Below are 21,127 nucleotides of genomic sequence, written 5' to 3' on the forward strand. Positions count from 1 at the left end.
GCGATCCGCTCATCTGCCAGTTTAACACGCTCTAATCCCTCAGGGACTTGACTTTCAAATCGCCTGAGTAGTGGTCAGCATACCATCTGCTAAATGAAAAGTCTGTCACAAAGGATACAAATTACTTGTGGAATCAAGTATCTGTGACTCACATACAGTTGCTCAGTGCAGTAGGATTGCATGGCTTTGAATTGAGTACACTGATAGCTGACTTTGCCACATGCATGAAGATTTCTTGGTTTATGTGATTGAAATGCAGGAAAGGATCAATTACTCACAGATTTTCCTAATCTTCCTGTCCTCATCAGCTTTCAGGTTTGATTGACAAGGATCAGGATTTGATTGTATTAAGGTCAAACAATAGGGAGATCTTAGGGTTTGCGAACTTCTGCAGTTGTTCATTGATCTTCTTTCAGGGCCAGAAGGTTATGAAAAGGAGTATTACGATGAGAAATACAGCTCTCCTTGGCATTTCTTGGCATCACTGCTAACGGAAAGATCAAATTACCTTAGGCTTGCCAACTTTGGATTAAGGATGCTCTGTGATGTGTATTTGTGTGTGTGTGAGTGAGGCTGTGATAATGTGTATAACTTAATGAGTTTTTCTGTTGTATATGAAAAGGAGTACATGCTGGCATGGTCAGCAAAGCAGTGACTTTGTCTGCTGGTGTAAGCAATACTCTGCAGGCAATGTGTCTGTACTGGAGAGGCCTTCTTGACACTTTAATGATCCAGCTCTTCACAGTACTCACTGCATTGCCCCCACCACGAGATTGGGGTCAGTTTAACAGGAATGTTTTTCTCAGGTGTCCTGAGTGTCCTCAGTTTAAGGTTGAACGAGGTTCAACCTGATCCAAATCATTGTGCAGTGCACGTCTACTTTTATGTGTCTCTTCCATTTGATCTTGTGTCTCTCATTTTCTACTCGTGCACATTGTTCCCTATATTTCCTTTCCTCTCTCAGATGATCCCGTGCTCTGCAGTCCCTTCAGGGTGCCAATCAGAAGCCCTTGTTTAGCGGTTAATTTTAGCAGAAGACGTTGCAGCAGAGTTATTGTAGATCGTAGCTTACTGGTGGAGTGAGGTGGTTCAGGGGTGGGGGTGAAATGGAGGTGTTATCTTTAGAAAGTGTTGACAGCACAGAAAGGCAGCACAGTGCTGAACCTTTATTCACAGTTACAGGAAGCGAGAGGTGTGAAAAGGGTCGATTTAGGGAGATAGAGGATAACTGGAAGGATTAATGTTGAAAGGTAGTGCGAGAAATGATTGCGTCTTAAAACTACACAAAGGAAGAATTTAATGTTACAAGACTTTAGGTCTACAAGACAGTTAGCAGTATCAGTGGCACCTGAAGGCATCAGTGCTCAGTAAATCACACAATATGAGACGTCAAAATCTATCAGGCATTTGAATACTACAATGCAGCCTTTAAAACCAGGAAAAGACATCATTTAATCACCAAATATAAATATACTGATATAATGCCCTGTCCTAACCATGATCTGCATATTTGATGGCAATTTGACAATTATTTTCTTACATGGCTGATGTGCAAAGTTAACCTGAGAGCAAAATGTCCCAAATGGAAAAGGTTTAAGCTTTTGAGCATATATGCTCAGTACATTTCATGGCAGTTGAATGTAATTTGCGTATAAATGATCAACTTTCCTGTCACCAGAGGAAAGTTGAAGGGGTCACCTAAAACATCATGGGACCATGATAATACTATTTCCAGACAGATACTGGATTTTAAGGTGGATACCAAGATTGAGAGTTTAAAACAAATCTGATGACGACACATTAAATATATTAAGTTTTCAACATACCAGTGTATGCAGACATTTCATCAAGATCCCTTAAATTTGTTTGGAAAGAATTATGACAGCTTATGTTTAGGTTTGAATGGTGCTGGACATTTTACAGTTAGAAAAATAAACTAGTGGCTGTTCTCTATTTGTCAGAGACACTGTTAAAACCACCACAAAACTAACAGATTAAGTATAATGACCCGGCTGATTGATAGAGCTTGAGATAAAATTCTCATTTCTTAGATGTACAATCACTAGTTTTTGAGATGCCATTTCAGTAACATGAATGAAGGGTTAAATTTGATCTGACAGTGACGCTAAATAATAAAGGTGAGTGGAGCCGCATCACCATTTATTTGGAGTCATGTTTCCATCAACCTGGGGCCTCATTTATAAACCTACATACAACATATGCACAAAACAAGGCCGAAATGAGGCAATCACCACTTTGCACGCAAAAGTTGTGATGTATAATAACAGTATCAATGGGAGAAACTTTGACCCATGCTTATGAACATGTTGGAGATGGGAAATTGGCGCACAGATGGTGAGGTGAAAACCTTATTGTAGATACTGTGGAATTTTTTTTTTTTTTTTTTTTTTTTGGCGCAGACCATTTTTGGCTTTTGTTCATACGTACATTTTTAGTATGAATCCTACACATTGTTTTATAAATGAGACCCCTGGTGAATTTAAGGTCAATATTCACTTGTCTTTTAGCTCTTTTTTGGTCTCCACCACCTCCTGAGGGAAATATCTGGCTCTTTAGAAGCTAAACGCTCCTCTGCATTTGTCTGTCGTTTGGTGCTGGGCAGGTAGCATAGAACGTAGCGTAGCTTTTTAGAACTGTGGCCAACAAGACGCTGTTAAAGCGGTGAAAGTGAGCCAAAAGTTGTGTGATGGAAAATCAAGTTAGCTAAGAGTTGCCACAAAGCTACGTAGAGCTGTCAGATGAACAGTTGCACATACAAGTAGTCATATGAACTATTGTTAATATAAAAATGTTGATTGTAGCCACTTTAAGAATTAAATGTAGCTATGTTTGTTGGTTTGTTGTTTCGGATCCTCATAAGCTATTGCTCTGTTTATCTACCCCAAACATAATGTACAAGAACTAAGCACAAGACACTCATGTAAAGAGACATGAATAAAGGCCAAAGTAAAAAAAAAAAACAACATTAAATATTAATGATAGAACTACATAAAGCTGCACTGACTGAGCACAAGCTGTAATTTTCTCATTATTTCACTGTTAAGCTGCACAGTACTTAACAGAATGTTTTCAGGGTCCCAAAGCTTTTGTTTCCCATGTGGCCTCATTTCCCAGCCTCTCCTGAGGTGAAAGGATATGTAGCAATTAAATACAGTTTAAGTTATCAAATATAGAGAGGGTATGCCATCTGACAGGTAAAGCTCCCTGTAATGAGTTGTACAGCAGGTGAAACAAAAGATCCAGAGTGCAGAACAAAAGACCTCGCATGTGTTTTGGAGCCTGTTCAATCCCTTGGCACTTACCTCTGGAATTTAGCCCTTTTTTCAAAGAAAAAATTGGCGTCTTTACAGCTGGATTTCTGCGTCCCAATTATCCGTCTCTAATCACCCCCCGCAGTATTGTAAAAGGGGGGGGTGGGCAGAGGTTGAGGTGAGTGAAGGTTGACTTGCTTTGATTTTCTCTTGTTGTGCTGTTGCATAACAAATTAGCAGCTTGTCGAAAACTGAGTGGAATATTGTGTTGCGACTGTCTGCCTCTTCATGCCTTAGGTTCAGCTGTATGTTTAAATCCTGCTTTCACTGGATAAAAAGTCATAATAGGCCCCCCTGGCAACTGTATTTATACTGTAAAGAGATATTTGGAGGATTTTATGGCATTAGTGGGAGTTACACAAATCAAAGTCTGTAAATATGAGTTTACTGACATGGTGGTCTCTAGTGGAAAAGCAGTAGTAACTATTCAGTGTTGCTGCACAGATGGGGGTGCAGTGGTAGTGACAGCAGTCTGGCCTTGAGATGCTGCAGACAGAGATGGCTACAGCTGGTTGTAACAGTGATTTACTGTGCTGGTGTCCCCCCGCTGTGGGAGATAAGGCCTGGTAATGGCATGGTGTGACTAGGAGATAATGCTTGGTGATGGGTAAGCTGGGAGGGGGCAGTGGTATAGGACATCTGTGGCTCTGCAGTTGTAAAACTCCAGACATTTTATATGGTTCTGCTGACACGCTGCACTCTTATATCTGTGCTAACCTCATCCAACATGCTCTAACAACTTCCAATTTGGCATCATTTGCCCTTCATCCTCCTTGCTCTACATTGTCCATTTGTCTCCATTTCTGCTCCATGTCTCCTAACTGGTTTCATCCAAACACTCCCCCACCTCTGTTGTTTAACCCCTGCATTCCCTTTCTTTTCCTGGCCTGCCTGCTCTGCTCTCTAAATCTATATTTACTCTGCTTCGCTTCACATACTGTTCGTGACTCTTTGTTCTCATAGACACCTGTGGCTTTGGCTCAAGGAGTTGTGTCTTATGATCTCCCTGTGTGCACGTGTGTGAGTCAACAAGGATATTTTGCTCCGCTTATGAATTGTTTGCATGCTCCTCGGCAAGTTTAGACCTGTCACTCAATCTGTTTTATCTGTGCATAGCCATGATATCATCCGTGCAAATGTGTGTTTATGTGTCCGTATTTTGTTTTCACTATCTCACCATCTGCAGTAATGCATTCAAAATACAGGACACCTTGCTCTCTTTTCATCTGTGTTTCGCAGGGAGAAAGAAGGAATGAGAAAATCACTCAAATAGTTTCCCCTCTACCCTCACCAGCAGCTGAGACCCTGAGGAGCAACTGAGAGCATTGCGCCCACATGAGTCATGCCTTAGTTACTGCTGTGGGAGATGGAGAGATGGGCTGATGAGGCATTAGGGATGGAGGTGTAGAGCAGTGGAAGTGGTGGAATAATTTTACAGCAGTAGCTGCTGTAGAAAAGCCTGTAACACATCTATCCTGCAGCTGTTCTCCATTCTCACTGCAGTAGCACTCTTCAAGTTGTCTATAGCTGTAACCTTCCCTCTTGCTTTCCTAGATTTTAGTAGTAGATCCAGCTGTAGAGGGGGACTCTGATCAAACAAAGTCCATGCAGAAAGCCATAAGCAGATAAAAATACCTGAGCATTTTGCACTGCATACACTCAGCTATCAAGCTCCACATTTCCATATTATTAAACTACAGTGTGATTATTTATGGCTTTCATGGTTTTGCTGTGTAATCCAGCTGTATGTTGCAGCTGTGTGCCTATTGTCACCGTGATCAGTTGCTGTGGTGCGCTGGATCCTGTCTGAATGCTATAGTGTTTTGCCTGCTGTGGATGTGGCAGGGTTTTCCCTGGGCTCTAGTTATGCTGACAAACAGGAGCAGCCCAACTGTTGTGTGGTGGCAAAACACGCTGCTGTTTGAGGTTTGCTTTCCCAACCCTCAGTGCTTTTACTGGAAGAAAGTAAGAAATATATCACTACATATGTGCGTGTGTGTGCGTCCGAGTGTTATGTCTGGGCTTGTTCATATATGCAGCTGAGTGTGCCTGCACAGACCTCTGGCTGGTCTGTTTTAATCATTTTGAAGCTATTACATAATGCAATAAAACATTACAATTACCACAAGCTAAACATCCAGAACACACACTGGAGAATCTGCGGGCTTGGCATCTCATGCAGCGTTGGGTTTTAGAGATGATGGGTTTAGGGGATGTGTGGAGAGAGACGGGGAGAGGGACGATTTCCAGGGAAATGGTAAATCATTTAGGGAAGGAAACACAAGGGAAAAACAAAGCAAGGAGGAAATGCACCTGCCAGACAGAGCAGCAGCTCCACGAGTTATGTCATAGCACTGTGGTCTGCCAACTTACAGGTGAGGAGAGTGAAGAAAGAAAGAAAACTTTTCAACTTAGTTTAACACACACTGTGGTTCTTAATGTGCTCCTATTTTTGGGCTCCAGACTCTAGACCAGAAAAGTTGGGGAATTGGCAGTTTAATTTTAGAGAATAATTTGGCTAAAACAGATGAGGAGTTAATTTTGCTCCTTGCCCCAGTATTTTTAATATACTTTTTTATACTTACTAAACCATAATCAGTGCAAATCATGCTGTGGATAAGTCCAGTATAAACAAATGCTTTCTGTAGTTTTATACAGTGTGCCTTATCTTGTCTAAATTTAGTTTATCTTGTGCTATCTTACAAATACACACATACTGAGTTAAAGGTCCAGTGTGTAACATTTAGGATTGCAACCAGCTGAAACTCCTCCCGGTTAAGATTCCTTCAGTTTTCATTGTTCAGGAGATTTTTACTGTGAGCTGAATTATCCACAGAGGTCAATTCCTGTCCAAAACAAATGGCTCTGATGATTTAAACTGATAAAAACACTGAATTAAGCAGTTTGCTGTTACAAATCAGTGTTTCTGTGATGCTGCGTGGCTCATCAGTAATGGGCTGCTAGCCCAGCACCTGCTGTGTGTGCTCACCTTTATTTCTTTAGAGAAATCAGTATTTTTCTGATGCTGCTTGTCGCACAAGGGCTGCTAAGGATGGTGGCCGATGCAAAACCCAGATGACCTCGTCTAGAGCCGGTGTTTGGTTTGTCTGGGCTACTGTAGAAACATGGCAACATGGCAACATGTGGACGAAGATCCACTCTCTTTCTATGTAGACATAAATGGCTCATATGAAGGTAACAAAAACACAACAATTGTGATTTTCAGGTGATTATACTCTAAAGAAAATATATTTATTATATTATTTTGCATATTCTGCCAATATATCCCCTTAGATTCTACACACTGGACCTTTAAAGGGCTCTCACCACTTAAAAAGTGGACCTGATACAGTCTCTTCTCTGTTCAAATATATACTTAACTATGCCAGAACTCTATACAGTAGCTTTTGTCATATGTCATCATGTCTGCTGTATTAGGGTCACAAACAGAAATAAACTCTCTCCCTCACACACACACACACACACACAAGCAAGGGAGGAGTATAATAACAGGCAAGTGTGGTATGAGTCAGAGCAAGATTTCACTCAGCTAATCCACTCAGCAAGCAGCACATATCCTCCAATATCCTCTCTATTTACTCGCTCTGGCTGCTGTTAGTCTTACTTTAGTTTCTCCGTCTGTTTCTACTGTGTTTGCCTTTCTCACTCTCTCTGTCCTTCCTTTTTTTTATGTCTGTAATCCACTCGCTTCTTAGTCAGGCTCCCCTTTTCTATATACTCAATCCAGCCAATTTATTTGGCTGACTGACTGTCAAAACTCTGCCAGAGCACATTTTCAAAGCCAAAAAAGAGTGGTTTAGACACTTAAACCACCTTTTAATGATCATTTGGCGTATCATGATTATTAAATGGTATTACATCATCATCAGTGCTCACTGTACTTGGGAAATTAAGAACATATATAGCTACACATGACATAATGAAGCTGAATGCAACAGCTGGGCAAAAGTTGGATGACTGTTTCCTGCTGACTGTGGCTTCACATTTACCATAAAGGCATGAGAATCGTATTAATCTTCTCATATAACATTTATTTTCTCAGTCTTATTGCTGACATGGACTGTCATTGCACATGTCCAGTGGATCCAGTCAATTAACGATGACATCAGCAGCAAGCGTGAGAAGTGAGAGAGGAAAAGAGAGAGTGCCAAAGGGTGAGGGGAGAGAGAGGGAAAACACTGGGCGCTTGTTTCACACGTGCACACTTGTGTGGGGGATTGAAAACCACAATATTTCCTACAATCAGCTTTTGTGTCTGGCTGCTCGCTGCAGAAAATCAGGTCACACTTTAAAACAATGCAGATGAAATGCAGTTCCAGAGCAGCTCTATCGGCCCCATGCAACAGTTAGGCAAAAGTTGTATGACAATATAGACTTTGATCATTCTAAATTTTGGCAGCTGTGTTTTTCAGCAGAGACTGCAGGAAATTATATGTGTTCTTTCGTGAGCTTTGAAGTGACGTGTTTTAGTTCCCTTTGGAGAGAGCCAGGCTAGCCAGTTCCCTTTGTTTCCAGTCTTTATGCTAAGCTAAGCTAACTGGCTACGTAGCTTTACATTTACCGTACACATGGGAGCAGTATCAATCCTCTGGTTACCACTCAGTGCTCGAAGACCAAGACTACTATTGGCTCCAGTGCATTTTCAGATGTATCCACTTTAATTTTCCTTCTTATTCAAAACAATACCTGACACATGTATATCCTCATATGCACTTCAACATACTCAACAACCTTATTTCTAAGTTGCCAAAACTAACAAAGAAATTGGCAGATGCACTTTTGAGTTCAAAGCTCCCTCTGAATGGAATAATTTGCTCATCAACATAAGAACCGTCAACTCACTGTCCCTCTTTAAAAACTTGTTATTATCCTTTCTTAATCATCTTTTCATTTAACTCTTGACAAGAAAGCAAATGTGCAAAATATAAGGATATGCTATTACATTATATGCCACCACCTCCGTTTGTGGGAAGTGCTCTTTATGGAACAGAATTTTTTAATGACAGAAAAATGTGAGCAAGCTCCTTTTCTTCCTTTAAAGATTGGACAGCTTTGGGAACAGGAATCCACAGCATTTATGGATAGTCAAAATATTTACCAATACATATACATTTTTGGCCTGCCTTCCACTAGTTACACTGCATAGAATTGATCTCTAGAAATGGTACAAGAAAACAGACTAACAAGAGAGAACTGCACACTTCAATATTCATACATTATACAATATCTTGTCACTGTCCCTGTGCGTACAGTATAGTAACCATTAAGTCTGTGTGTGAATATGGAGAAAACCTGCAGCAGCCTGTCGGGCTCAGGCCTGTCATCACCAGTGTAACACAGCGTTTGTGTTGTGGTTACTATTTCGGTGTGTATGTGTTTGTGGACTAATTCAGAGGTGCCAGGGGCATATGAAGGGCACAGCGCACGTTCTGGTCTTGGAGTATGTTTGGATACACTTTGTTTGTGAGTGTGTGTGTGTGTGTGTGTGTATTTTTACATGTTGATGTGGCAGTAAGTTTCCTTCCTGAAGACATCTGACGCTGAGCTACTTTCACAGCTGATGGCATTCATCAGGGGTCAAGGTGTCAGTCTGGAGATGCATAACTGCGCATGTGTGATAGTGTGTACGTGGGTATATTTACAGTGTATATCAGTGTGTTAAATTTAAAATATAGCAGCCGTTTGTTTCCACAGGGTGGATTTATGGGAATCATATAAAAGTTTGTTTTCATGTACTCCCAAGTGTTTTCATTCTCAGTACGTTTGCATTAAGGCCTCTGCTGTTGTTCTGTATCTGCCGGAGGACAAGCGTACATGCATGTGTGAGTACAGCAAGCGTGTGTCAGTGCTGAGCCCAGTGTAAGCTCTGTCTAGGTCCGTCGCCTCTTTAAATCTCATGAATCCTGCAGTGAAACCTTGGAGGTCTCACTCTCCCTTGCTCTCTTTTCACAAACACACATGTACACACACAAACACACACACACTGAGCTCATGGGGCCTCTATCGTCATCTGTACCATCAGCAGCCTCCAGTACTCACACTGTAGGCCAAGACCAACAGACAGAAAATAGACAGTCGCAAAATAGTTATCCACAGCAGTCTGGCCTTTGCTGCCTGCCAACTTTTCTTTTCACTTCACTTGACATGAGACTGAAATCATGCATTATTGTCCAAACAATATGTGATATTGACAGATTGATGGAGTATTTATTTTTTAACTGTAGATTAATGGAAGTGCACACAAGAAGGAAATGCCACCCAGCAGTACCTTTGCACATGGGTGCTGATACAAAATGCAAATCCGTACTGGGAAATATTAAAAGGCCAATATTAAAGGGATAGCTCCAAAGTGAGGTTGTATGGGATCCTTATCCATAGACAGTATATTGCAAACAGTAGATGTCAGTCAGCACGCCCCAAGTTTGGAGAAGCAGGCTGGAGTTTAACATGGGAGCTGAGCAATCTACTGCTGTGGAAGTGGTCAGCAACAAAATGTATATAGCCATTCAAAAAAGTCCCACCTTAATAAAAATATATATCACTTTATGTGTCTGCCATATTGAGAATATTTTCGCTGCTCTACCTTAATGTCAGACAATGATTTCCAGTGGGATAATGAAGTTGTTATGTCGTTCTCTTCAAAGCCAGACTCCATTGGGAAAAACAGCAATTTAACACTGCTGAACGCAGGAGCTGCTGGTCTGCCGCTGCTGCCTCGATCAGTTAGTTCGTTTATATTATTGTGTAAATTTGGCATTTAAAAGGATAAGTTCAGATTCACCAAAGTTGAACAATAACACTAACTAACTAACTGATTAAGGCAGTGGTAGACCAGCAACTCATGTGTTCTGCAAGCTAAAATTAGTGTTTTTCTCAATGTAGTCTGGTGGCTGTTATAGACACTGGATAAATACCTCATACAATGCCACTTCAAATAAATCTGAACTATCCCTTTAAGGCGTCATTTGATGTTGCATTGAGTTGTCTTAAAACAAGTCTGCCAGTGGTGTGAAATATCTTGTTTCCAATGGTCTGACCAACATATCCTGTATGTTATAGACACTGGATAAATACCTCATACAATGCCACTTCAAATAAATCTGAACTATCCCTTTAAGGCGTCATTTGATGTTGCATTGAGTTGTCTTAAAACAAGTCTGCCAGTGGTGTGAAATATCTTGTTTCCAATGGTCAGCTGGAGACCAAAGTTGTTCATAAGAAAATCCTGACACAGGTGAAACTGCATTGGTAATAAGTGGAATTGTATCATTTAGTTGACCCAGTTTTTCCGTGACTGAATGTAAGGCTACAGGATAGCACACACACTGTGCACTGCATGACCGGGGCAACGATTGAACCCAGTATCTAGGCTTGTTACAGTATGCTAGATACCCAACCCACCTATATTTAGCGTGGTACCAGCACAGAGAGGGAAAGACTTCCTGGGATTAAAGCAAGCTCTCCAGCGTGCCATTACACCTCATGCTCCTCTCACTTCTTTATTTTAGATCCCACCGAAGACCTCGTCTGAACGCCAACTGACTGATTGGCCCAGACAGCCGTGTGGAGGCTTTTTTAGAGGGCTGCAATGAAATCCTACAGAAACACGAGTCAGCGGTTATAACTGGGCTTAAATGCAGCACCACCAGCTGTGACCCGCCCCTCTCTCGCCTGACCCATAGACATTTGTACCATTCTAAAAAATATTACCCTTGGTTGACCTCAGTGCGTGCTTATGTGTAAATTTCCTGTGACTCAAAAGAATGTGTTACACTGAAATAATCCCTCTGCTCAGGTTTACATATATACTGTGGATGAAGTTCCACCTTTTTATCTGTGATGTCGAGGTTTGCCTCTTTGCCTGCATCTATTCTCTTTGTAACGTCACTCTGCAGCACTTTTATATTAAATGCTGTACATGTTTTATTCATCAGATCTTTACAATCTTGCACTAAGTACATTAAAGCTATGGCTCGAAAAAGGATTAGGCCTGGCACAGGAAAAAGATAAAGCAGATGGTTATCGTGGATCTCTCGTGCTTACACAAGGACATCATGAATGTAGCATCTGTTACATCAAGTTTCAGAAATGGCTCTGGATTTACCGTGAGCGCCATGTCAGTGTTTTTGAGCCACAAAATCCAAATTTTGCCAACAGGGCTGAGGTTGGTAAAGCAAGCAGCAACCACACTAAATTACTGATAAAACCCCATAAAGGGACAGTTCACATCAAAATCAATACTACATATTTTTGCTCTTACCTGTCATGGTATGTATCAATCTAGATTGTTTTGGGGTCAGTTGCAGAGTGTTGGAGATATCGAGATGTCTACCTTCTTTCCAATGCAACGGAACTAGATGAAACTCGGCTTGTGGTGCTCAAAGGGCAGAAAAAATACATTTGAAAAACTCAATAGCAATGTCTTTTTCTGGAAATTATGACTTGGTTACCATAACCATTGCACTAAGCATTTATTTATGTAATGTTTATTTGTATAGGGACAAGTATGAAGCATAAACCAAACCCACACACCACAGCATTTGTAGCCGAAGATAATTTGCAGTGCCCATCGCTAGCTTTGACAGTTACACATCTGGGGCAACTAACGTCAAAGTAGAGTCGCTAATGCTAAATAAGGTAGTGGGAAATCCAAAACAGATTGTGAAACCTTGCACACAAACCTCTCTAATAAAGCCTGTCTAAAGAGATTTTCATTTCAATATGATCCAAGCTAAGGTTTAAAACACACAAAAAACAGCAATGTAGCTTAGTAACCATTTATTTTACCTGAAGTAATCAACAGTTGCAGCGTGTCCACTTGCGGAGAATACCATGCTGGTGCCTTGCAAACATGGTGCAGCTGTCCACCCTGATGTTTCTTACATGCTTGGCAAGGCGCTTTCGCTTATTCCCAGTTTTTCCTGAAATCATCCCTCCGCATTTTATGCATTTAATTTTACCATATGCTGCAGGCATGTAATACAGCCATACTTACAAATGTTTTGGTGGCATCGTGGCATGCTGAACTCAGACTGCCAACTCTGTTAGATACACTACGCTCTCCACTGGACTTCACCGCACACCACAGACTATACAGGTGTTAGTTGCTGCAGTAATGGGCCAATCACACGTTGCATTAAATTGAACAACGTATAAATCTGGGTATTAAAAGGATCAAATGCAGCTGTCACTTGGCTGGAGAAGTTTTGATACGACTTGGTCCTTGCTTATTTCTGTCGATACCTTAAAGCTATTGAGTACCAATACCCACTTTTAATGCTTATAGATAACTGAGATGCTTGTGTGCTGAATTCCAAATAATTGCTTATGATTCTCTTGGTTTGTTTTGTCAGTCTGCAGAGTCTCACCTTCACGCCACTGTTTCTGTAACCAGGTAGACTTTAACAAACATCTGCTGAGCTAGCTGCCTATTGTTAAATCTGAGGATTAGGCATAGTAGTAGTAGTAGACTGCTGCTGCCCTTTGCCGAGGCCAACTAAGCAGAATGTGAACTGGGGACTCTGGGAATTTGCATTGATGCGTTGCAGCAGTACAACAAAGTACGTGTGGTTTTGAGTGTAATTGCTGTGGATTAGGTCTGGAGTAGCCTTAGTTGGCCTGTGTGTTTTTCTGTTTGGAGATGTGTAGATGGTACAGTAAATGTTGAGGGATTAGTCAAAGCTGAAGGGTCACAGCACTAATCTCATTATGGCAGGAGGGGAAGGAGGGATCTGACCACTCCTGAACGACTTAGCAGACAGCCTCTGCACTGGGGGAATCCCTGTTTCACTGCAGAGGACACTCCCACGCACAGATGCACACGTGTGCTAATGCACATACATTTATTCTGAAACAAATGCTTGTGGTATTTAATCTATTCTTTATACTTTATTAAGTTGTTGTAACAGGCTTTTTGACCCTAAGTATTAGAATGTCTTGTCACATCTATTGGATCCTCACTTGTGGAGTTAAGGATGTGATAAACCCAATGGGAGGGCAAACCAAGCTCTGACAGTAACTGGACTCCAGTATTCATGTCACTTCTTTCATAAAGCTTTAATTATAGATGAAACCCGGCATACTGGGGGAGGCTCTTAAGTTATGGAGTACAGACACTTGTTTTACAGTTTATAGGTTTTGTGTGTTGTTAAACGATATTAAAGGAACCAAGAGTTTTATTTTAATAAGAAATTTTATAAGAATAAATTATAAACAGAAGTAAGCATCAGAAACAAGTGGAAATAACAATCTCATCTTGCTGGCAGATTTTTCTCCCCTTGCTTTAAGAAAATTAAAAATTTTAAGACGGAATATGGGACTAAATGACTCGTTAAGGCTGACATATTGCAGTGCATGTGAGGTCATGGTGAAACACTATGGACAAGAACTGAGAGTCCTCCAAAACAAAACAGTAAAACTCCAAGCGAACCTATAAATGAAATGTGCCTTTCTGTCTTTCCTTCATCTGTCTGTCTGCACTCAGCAAACACAGGCACTGGCTTACACATGGGCTTGTGCACTCAATCACACACACGCACATATGCACACACACACACACTCTCTCTCTCTCTACACACATGCACAAACCACAATGACACATCCCAGTGAGTGTTTCAGCTTTTCTTGTGACAATAATAAAACCTAGGGCCAGGAAAAAAGGAGAATGACCAGCAAAGACACGTGGACAGACAAATCCTCCCTTTAAAACCCATCCTTTTGCTATTTTCCTCTCCTTCCTCCTCACTCATTCCCACATCTACTCCTCTCCTCCTCCAGTTGATGGCTTCTTATTAAGATGTGTTATCATCCTAGTTTGTGTTTTGCTGTCATTTCAGTCTCCCTTTAGAGAATTGCTGGCACTGAAGCAGTGTTGTTGTGCCAAGCTGTTTGGCTCAGAGGTTGAAGGTGATAGTCATTCGTTTGAATTATTTCCAACTTGAAGACACCATCATTCCAGACACGCAGCGTTAATGCAGCTGGAGGCCTTTGTGCCAATGGGAAAATGGCCCATTGATTATTTAGCGTGTCAGATTCTGTTTGCTCTGGAGCAGAAGGGTAATTATGTTGAAAAGACTTTATTAGCAGCTATCAGGTGATTACAGGGTATCACCATGACAACGTCAATGTTGGCATGACCGTGGGATTGTTGGTTCAACTATGCACTATAAAAAACATCTTAATAAGTTTAAGAAATTTACTAATGAATGTTTGTCTAAAAGAAAACAAGTGAAGAATTCTCTCAGTGTTTGAGTATCAAGGAAATAAAGAGATCTGATTGAAGTAAATCTGTGAAAGGTTTGTGGGTTTTTTCCCTTCAAAAACAAATAAAATTCCCTCACTCACAAGTGGAAGATATTATCACTTGTTTCACAAAATATTTCAGAATCCATTGCTATACTGAATGACTTATGAAGATGTTTAATGCTCACATTAAAAACAGTGTGATTATGCAAAAATCTGTTGTCTGTTGCAGAATTCAGCTCTGGCTCAAACAATGTGTCCCGACAGCTTATCACACACTGTATATCATCTGTATCCAGCAAGAATAATCTTTGTTCACATAGCAGGTCCTTAATGGGTCCTATGCAAATGAAGCCATGTAACTATTAAATTGACAAATAAATTGTGTGTTAGCCAGGCAGGCACAAGGTACAGGGATGAGAGACTTCAGACACTAAACTAGTCCTTTCCCTAAGCTATAAAGAGTATGTTGCAGAGATGTAAGAAAAGAGGTAGGCCCTGTAGGATTTAGGATAATAATAATATTTTGCGTAACAGGAAAAAATTTCAGAATGTATCTCTGAACATTAAAGTATCTCCGTCAGGCGTAAGTCTGGAGGGGATCGTGTGGCTGTGTGTGTGTATCTGTCTGCCCGCAGCTAATCTCACATACTACTTTACCAATCAGCCTAATATTTTGTGTGCACATTTATGACTGAATGCTCAAGGACCTCTCATGGTTTCAGTGACTTAAAATGATTTAGAAAACAGTTTTACTGACTGTTTTATACAGTTATTGACAGCTGACTGCTCACTTCTCTTAACCATTCGGTGGGGACTGCCTGTTTTCCAGCTTGGTTAAAAACAACAAGCCGCACCGTCTGTTGCAGCAGGCCAAATTTTGACCCTTGTCATGGCTCAAAAACTGACATCCAAAGGTTTGGTCTCATTTTGAGCCACAGCATCTGCAGATTAAGTCCATATCCAATGTAATGATCCAGTGAAGTTAGGGATAATACAAGCCGAATAAATCCCCCTTTTTGACATCTTTGCCACCATCTAGACCGTACGGTTGGGACAATTTCATTAAGTGCAGCTACGCCGCATTCCGGCTGCAACTCAGTTTTGTTCAGCCCTCCGTACAGCGTTGTACCACACTGGGACAGTTTTAAGAGCAGAATATTTTGCCAGCAAAATTTTATAGATTGCAGATTTTGTTGATGTGGTCATAATTAGACTATGTAGTTAAAAGTTGTTTTTGTTTGTTTTTTTTAATTGTGTTTATTGTTCTAATTTCCTACTTTGTTATGCCGTTGCCCACAGAAAAACTAACGTTAAAAGTTTGGTCATGGATGACATGGATCAAAGATTTTCAGTTGTGTTTTAGTCACGAAAAATACATGAATTCTCATTGTTATTTCATATCTATATTTCACATGTAGTGCCTATTGGCAGGAAAACTTGTGTTGCTCTGTGCAACACATTGCAGTGCCATCAAAAATAGACAAGGCGTGTATTTTTATTAACTTCTGGGAGGCTTCTGAAACACGCTGCAACAAGTTGGATTAAGTGCTGTGACGGTTGCGGACTTCGACCACGTAGACTACTTTTTAATTTGCCAGACTGTGTCTTAATGACAAATGCAAGTGTAGCTACTTTGCATAAAATAAAACTGGTTTAAGCTCATACACTGAAGTGGATCGGCAAAATCGGAAGTCGATTCCAAGTCTAGTCCAGAGCGTCTGCAGTCAGCCCGGGCAGGTGCATTGCGGCTGCTCATTCAGTGTTTGTTTATGTATAATGCTGGTATCTCTCCCTGCAAACTGTAGCTAACTATAATGCCCATCTTGTCACATCTGACTGCACCACCAGCAGTACACCAGAATGAGGCCAAGTTCAAGGCTTATCGCTGCTGCTGCTGACATGCTCCTGATGGACAGCAGACGCTTTTGGTAAAGGTTACTCTGACAGCCCCACTCACGGCCTGATGAAGACCATGAGCATTACACATGATCGACTGGATCAACTGTCGACCCTCAAGGGCTAGACAGAGCGTTGCCCGGATCATTAAGTGGCCACTTGATTTCCAGGAAAACCTAGAGTAACAAGAACGAGGAAGTCAGACCAAGAGTTAAGAGCTGAGTCACAGTCTGTTGTGAATTGTCCAATGAGGTTGTTGCACCTGCCACCTATCTGTGTTCCCCTGCTTCTAAGAAAGAGAACATTAAACCAAAGGAGTGTGATTAATCATTATTGGGGTGATGGATTTTTTAAGAGGAAGTGTGTAACCTAAACAGGATCAGGCCCTTTTCTGTGCCACAGGTAGTGATTATGCCAAAATCATCTCTCTGTCAGACAGACAGAATGAGAAATACCTAACAGAGTAAATGTGAAGTCAGTCGGGTTTGACACAAACACTTGAACACTGTGGTTGTTGTTCCCCTCCAGCTGCCAGGCTCTTACTGTAAACTAAACATCTCTTCAGTCAGCTGGACTCAGAAAAGGTTAAAAATCAACATTTTATTCCAAAGACATGGCAGAGACATATATGTCGTTTATTTATTTTTGGAAGGGGACTTCCACAATTTCGGCTCTCTCATTTGTCTCCTCTGCCTCGATTACCAAGAAGCGATTGGCTGCCTTTCCTCAACTCAGACCTTGGCCTGTACTCAGTGGTCATCCCTTTCCTTTCCTCTCTTTTCATTTTATTTCCTTCCTTTTCCTTCCCGTTTCTCTCTTTCTCTGTCTTGTCCTTTAATTTCTTTCCATCCCCATGTCTTAGTCTGCCTCTTTCATGCTTATGTATAAATGTTCTTTCCTCTCTTCCCCTCCTACCATACTCTTTACTTTTCTATTAGGTTTGGAGTCACTTCTTCCCTCACACTGACACTCATTGCCAGTTGCCTCTTGGCACTAATGATTCAGATGATTCAATTATCTCTGCTGTAGACTTTCACAGATGTATTTCATGAGTGCCGCCGCTGATCTCACAGACAGGGTCCTGCAGATGGAGAGACAGACCGGCCTGTAATTCTTCGTCTGTGTGCGGAATGATAATGATTTTGACCCCGGCCTTGGGTTAGCCTTTTTTAGCTTAGCGGCGGTTACCGCTGCACTCCAGACAGCAGGCCCTTACCTCCGTACGGTTTTAACCCCCTCCTGATGGACTGAAGGATTTGTCATCAACACGCAAACTCTGGATTTACACATGCAGACTCCCAAACCCCCTGCTGACACACATTTTAACATGTAACTGTTCATGCACACAAATGAACAGTATGAACACTCAACTCAACAGACTTGCTCAACAGATTGAGCTTAATGCAGAGCACTTAGGAAAATATTTCTGTTGTCTTCTTATCATCAGCGGTATGTACGTGCAAATACAAGTACTGTGTAGAAGTACAGTATGCAAATAAAAACACTTGTATATACAGGGGAGGACAAAATAAAAAACTGTAGTACAACAGCACAAAGTACAGCATCAAAAATTACCATAGGAGTGGAATGAACAGCTTTATTACACAGTTTTCCCAAAAGTGTAACTAAGTACATTTACTCAGGTGCGGCAGTAGCTCAGTCCATAAGAGACATCCGGACAAAATATGGAGCGTGGACTGGTGGCTGGAGAGGTGCCAGTTCACCTCCTGGACACTGCCGAGGTGCCCTTGAGCAAGGCACCCAACCCCCCAACCGGTCAGGGCGCCTGGCAGCCCCTTCACTCTGACATCTCTCCACTTTGTGCATGAATAGGTCCTGTTTGTGCATGTGTGTGTGTTCATACCTGTGTGCTAATGACAAAAATAGTGAAAAAAAAAGCAGCTCTGTGTGTCATTGCACTGTGCGCAGATGAACGTTGTTTGACTTCCCCTGGAGATCCCTGCCCGTCCGGTCTGGGCGCCGGCAGCAGCACAGGAATGAAGCCAAACACCGTTCATCTGCACACACTGTGATGCCACACAGCTGGTTCAATACCATCAAAGTTTCCCTTTATATTCATTGTCTTGTGTAGCGATCAGCAGTGATGTGGTGGTTCACTTGTACACTGTGATCTGTAGCCTATAGTTGGGTTTTAGCTTCTAACTATCTTTGTCTTTTTAACCTGTTGTTGCTGCTGAGTCAGTTTGACATCCTGGATATATCCTTCAAACACAGACTGTAGACCCCTCTAAGATTTTTCTGCAATGGGTATTTTACTTTTAATACCTTGTGTAAATGCTCCTGATTATATATTATTTTTACTTAAGTTACATTTTCAACGCAGGACTCTTGTAACAGAGTGTTTTCACAGTGTGGTATTAGTACTTTTACTTGAACAAAGGATCTGAATACCTCCTTCACCACTGTATAAATGCAACACTGAGTGCCTTAAACCCCAGATTCATATACAGGACTATTGTAATGTTGCTATAGGAGGTAATACCAAAAAATACCAATTACAGTTCAGAGTCACAATTTACAGCAGTTTAAAGCTCTGTAATATGATAGAAGTGCATTAACTATCTCTTTGTGTTCAGGGTTAGAAATAATAAGGATAAATATCAGTGTATACAAGCTCCTAGTCGTTGGTTCTGAGTGCTTTCCGTGTCGTGACCTGAATACCTCACTGCTGAAGTCCAGCCAGCAGCTCATTAACATTCCAATACAGCTCTAATCACCACTGCAATGTGTGTGTACATGCGTATGTGTTTGTGTGTGTGTGTGTGTGTGTGTGTGTGTGTGTGTGTGTGTGTGTGTGTGTGTGTGTGTATGTGTGTGTGACAGAGAGAGACCATGCACGTGTTGCTCTGGGAGTGAGGACACGGCGAAAGTGTGTGATGAAGTGCCTGCCTCAGGTGATCAGAGCCGAGCGGTGTGATTGGTTCCATTGACTCCCCGATGTTCCTCTGCGTATCAAACTATTGTGCAACCTTTGCACAGCTGAGACTCATTTTCCTTCCAAGTTTTATTGATCTATATAAACACATGGGGATTAAAAGGTGCACAGGGGAATGAACAATGCAATCAGAGTGTGTCAAAAAAAAGGATTCAAGTCAGATGGAAACATTTGTCTAAAATTGTTGCTCATATTTTGTATGAGCTTTTTGAAACAAGTCACTCTGCTACGCCTTGGTACTGTCTGTTGAATTATAGACAAATAACCACTTCTTTGTCTCTCTGTCTCTCTCCAGAAAGACTGTATAACTCCAACGGACGTGACTTGAGAAGGGCTCTGTTCTCTCTAAAGCAAATTTTTCAGGTAACACACACACACACACACATACACACATATTTCACATGCAATTACTGTCAGTTTGTTGTTGCAGAATACAGTTGGTTATTGTGGCCACCATGCGCCTCCATGATGACAGGGATCTCCATCAACGTGGCATTTCTCTCCCTGTGTGTGTATCTGTGTGGGCGTGTGTAGGTCTGAGTGTGTGTGTGTGTGTGTGTGTGTGTGTGTGTGTGTGTTGGTGGGTGTTTGCATTTGTGTTTGTGTGAATCTTTATTTTAAGATGAGAGGAGTCAGTTTCTGGAACACACACACACACACACACACACACACACACACACACAAGACGACTCAAATATAATAACATAGAGTTCAGCAAAAAACAGCAATGTGAGAACTTTAAATTATAGCAGCATTTAGGTGCTATTGTAGGTATCATGAGTACAATTTGCACACACTTTAACGGCCACAAAAATTTGACCATGTGACCACAGCGTGAAGTCATGTCAGTACTTGATGGCAAATGCAGTGACACTTGAGTAACAGATGAATAAAAACAACTATTACATGTCCTCGTGATTCTACTGCTGTTGCATAGAGCTTTGTACTGACTGGTTTCTACAAAAATTACAAGTTCCATGCTCATTTTTTACAGAAAGGGATTGACTAAGCGCAAATGAGACCTTGACAGTGCACCTGAATGCAACATTAGTTTAGCGGTGCTTTGTGTTTGGTCAGACAGCTTCCTTTAAGTTTTTCAGATAAGAGGTGATCTATCAAAAGCAACAAAATCACAAACAACATCATGGTTTTTGTAGTGTGTGTGTGTGTGTGTGTGTGTGTGTGTGTGTCAGCTGCCATGATCCAGTGGGGGGATTTAAAGTTTATGTACTGTCAGATTTGGTCCTAATCCTGCATATTACTGACACCATGTGGTAACAAAAGAGAATGCAATGTGTTTGTGCAGCCAGTCTACACTGTATAAACTATTGTATGCTCCATGCCTCTCACTGTCTTATTTCAGGATGACAAAGATCTGGTCCATGAGTTTGTGATGGCTGAAGGTCTGACGTGTCTCATCAAGGTGGGAGCAGAGGCTGACCAGAACTACCAGAATTACATATTAAGAGGTATCATTTCGTTCATTCTCTGATCTACATAATCAGACACAGTGTTGCAAGAATGAGCACTGACATTACTGTGAAATATATTTAACAGATTGCAAATGAAAAAATGCTTTGTGTGCATTGTGCAACAAATGCAGCAGAAACTTTTTCTACAGTCCCGTCTGATTCTCCAAATGTTGTTTAATGATTTTAATCTGGAAAATGTAAATGAA

At 41.3% G+C, this 21,127-nt stretch overlaps 1 protein-coding gene across 3 annotated transcripts in view; it reads left to right on the forward strand.

Annotated features, from left to right (window-relative positions):
• Positions 1-21,127, forward strand: part of fhod3a (formin homology 2 domain containing 3a) — a 75,989-nt gene that overhangs the window by 17,333 nt on the left and 37,529 nt on the right. For all 3 annotated transcript variants that reach the window (XM_049602334.1, XM_049602335.1, XM_049602336.1), the window contains exons 4-5: positions 19,745-19,812; positions 20,813-20,918. In XM_049602334.1, coding sequence (XP_049458291.1) covers positions 19,745-19,812; positions 20,813-20,918 — 174 coding nt within the window. The remainder of the gene's footprint in view (positions 1-19,744; positions 19,813-20,812; positions 20,919-21,127) is intronic.

This window comes from Epinephelus fuscoguttatus, linkage group LG17 (assembly GCF_011397635.1).
Source record: "Epinephelus fuscoguttatus linkage group LG17, E.fuscoguttatus.final_Chr_v1".
Classification (NCBI taxonomy): Eukaryota; Metazoa; Chordata; class Actinopteri; order Perciformes; family Serranidae; genus Epinephelus; species Epinephelus fuscoguttatus.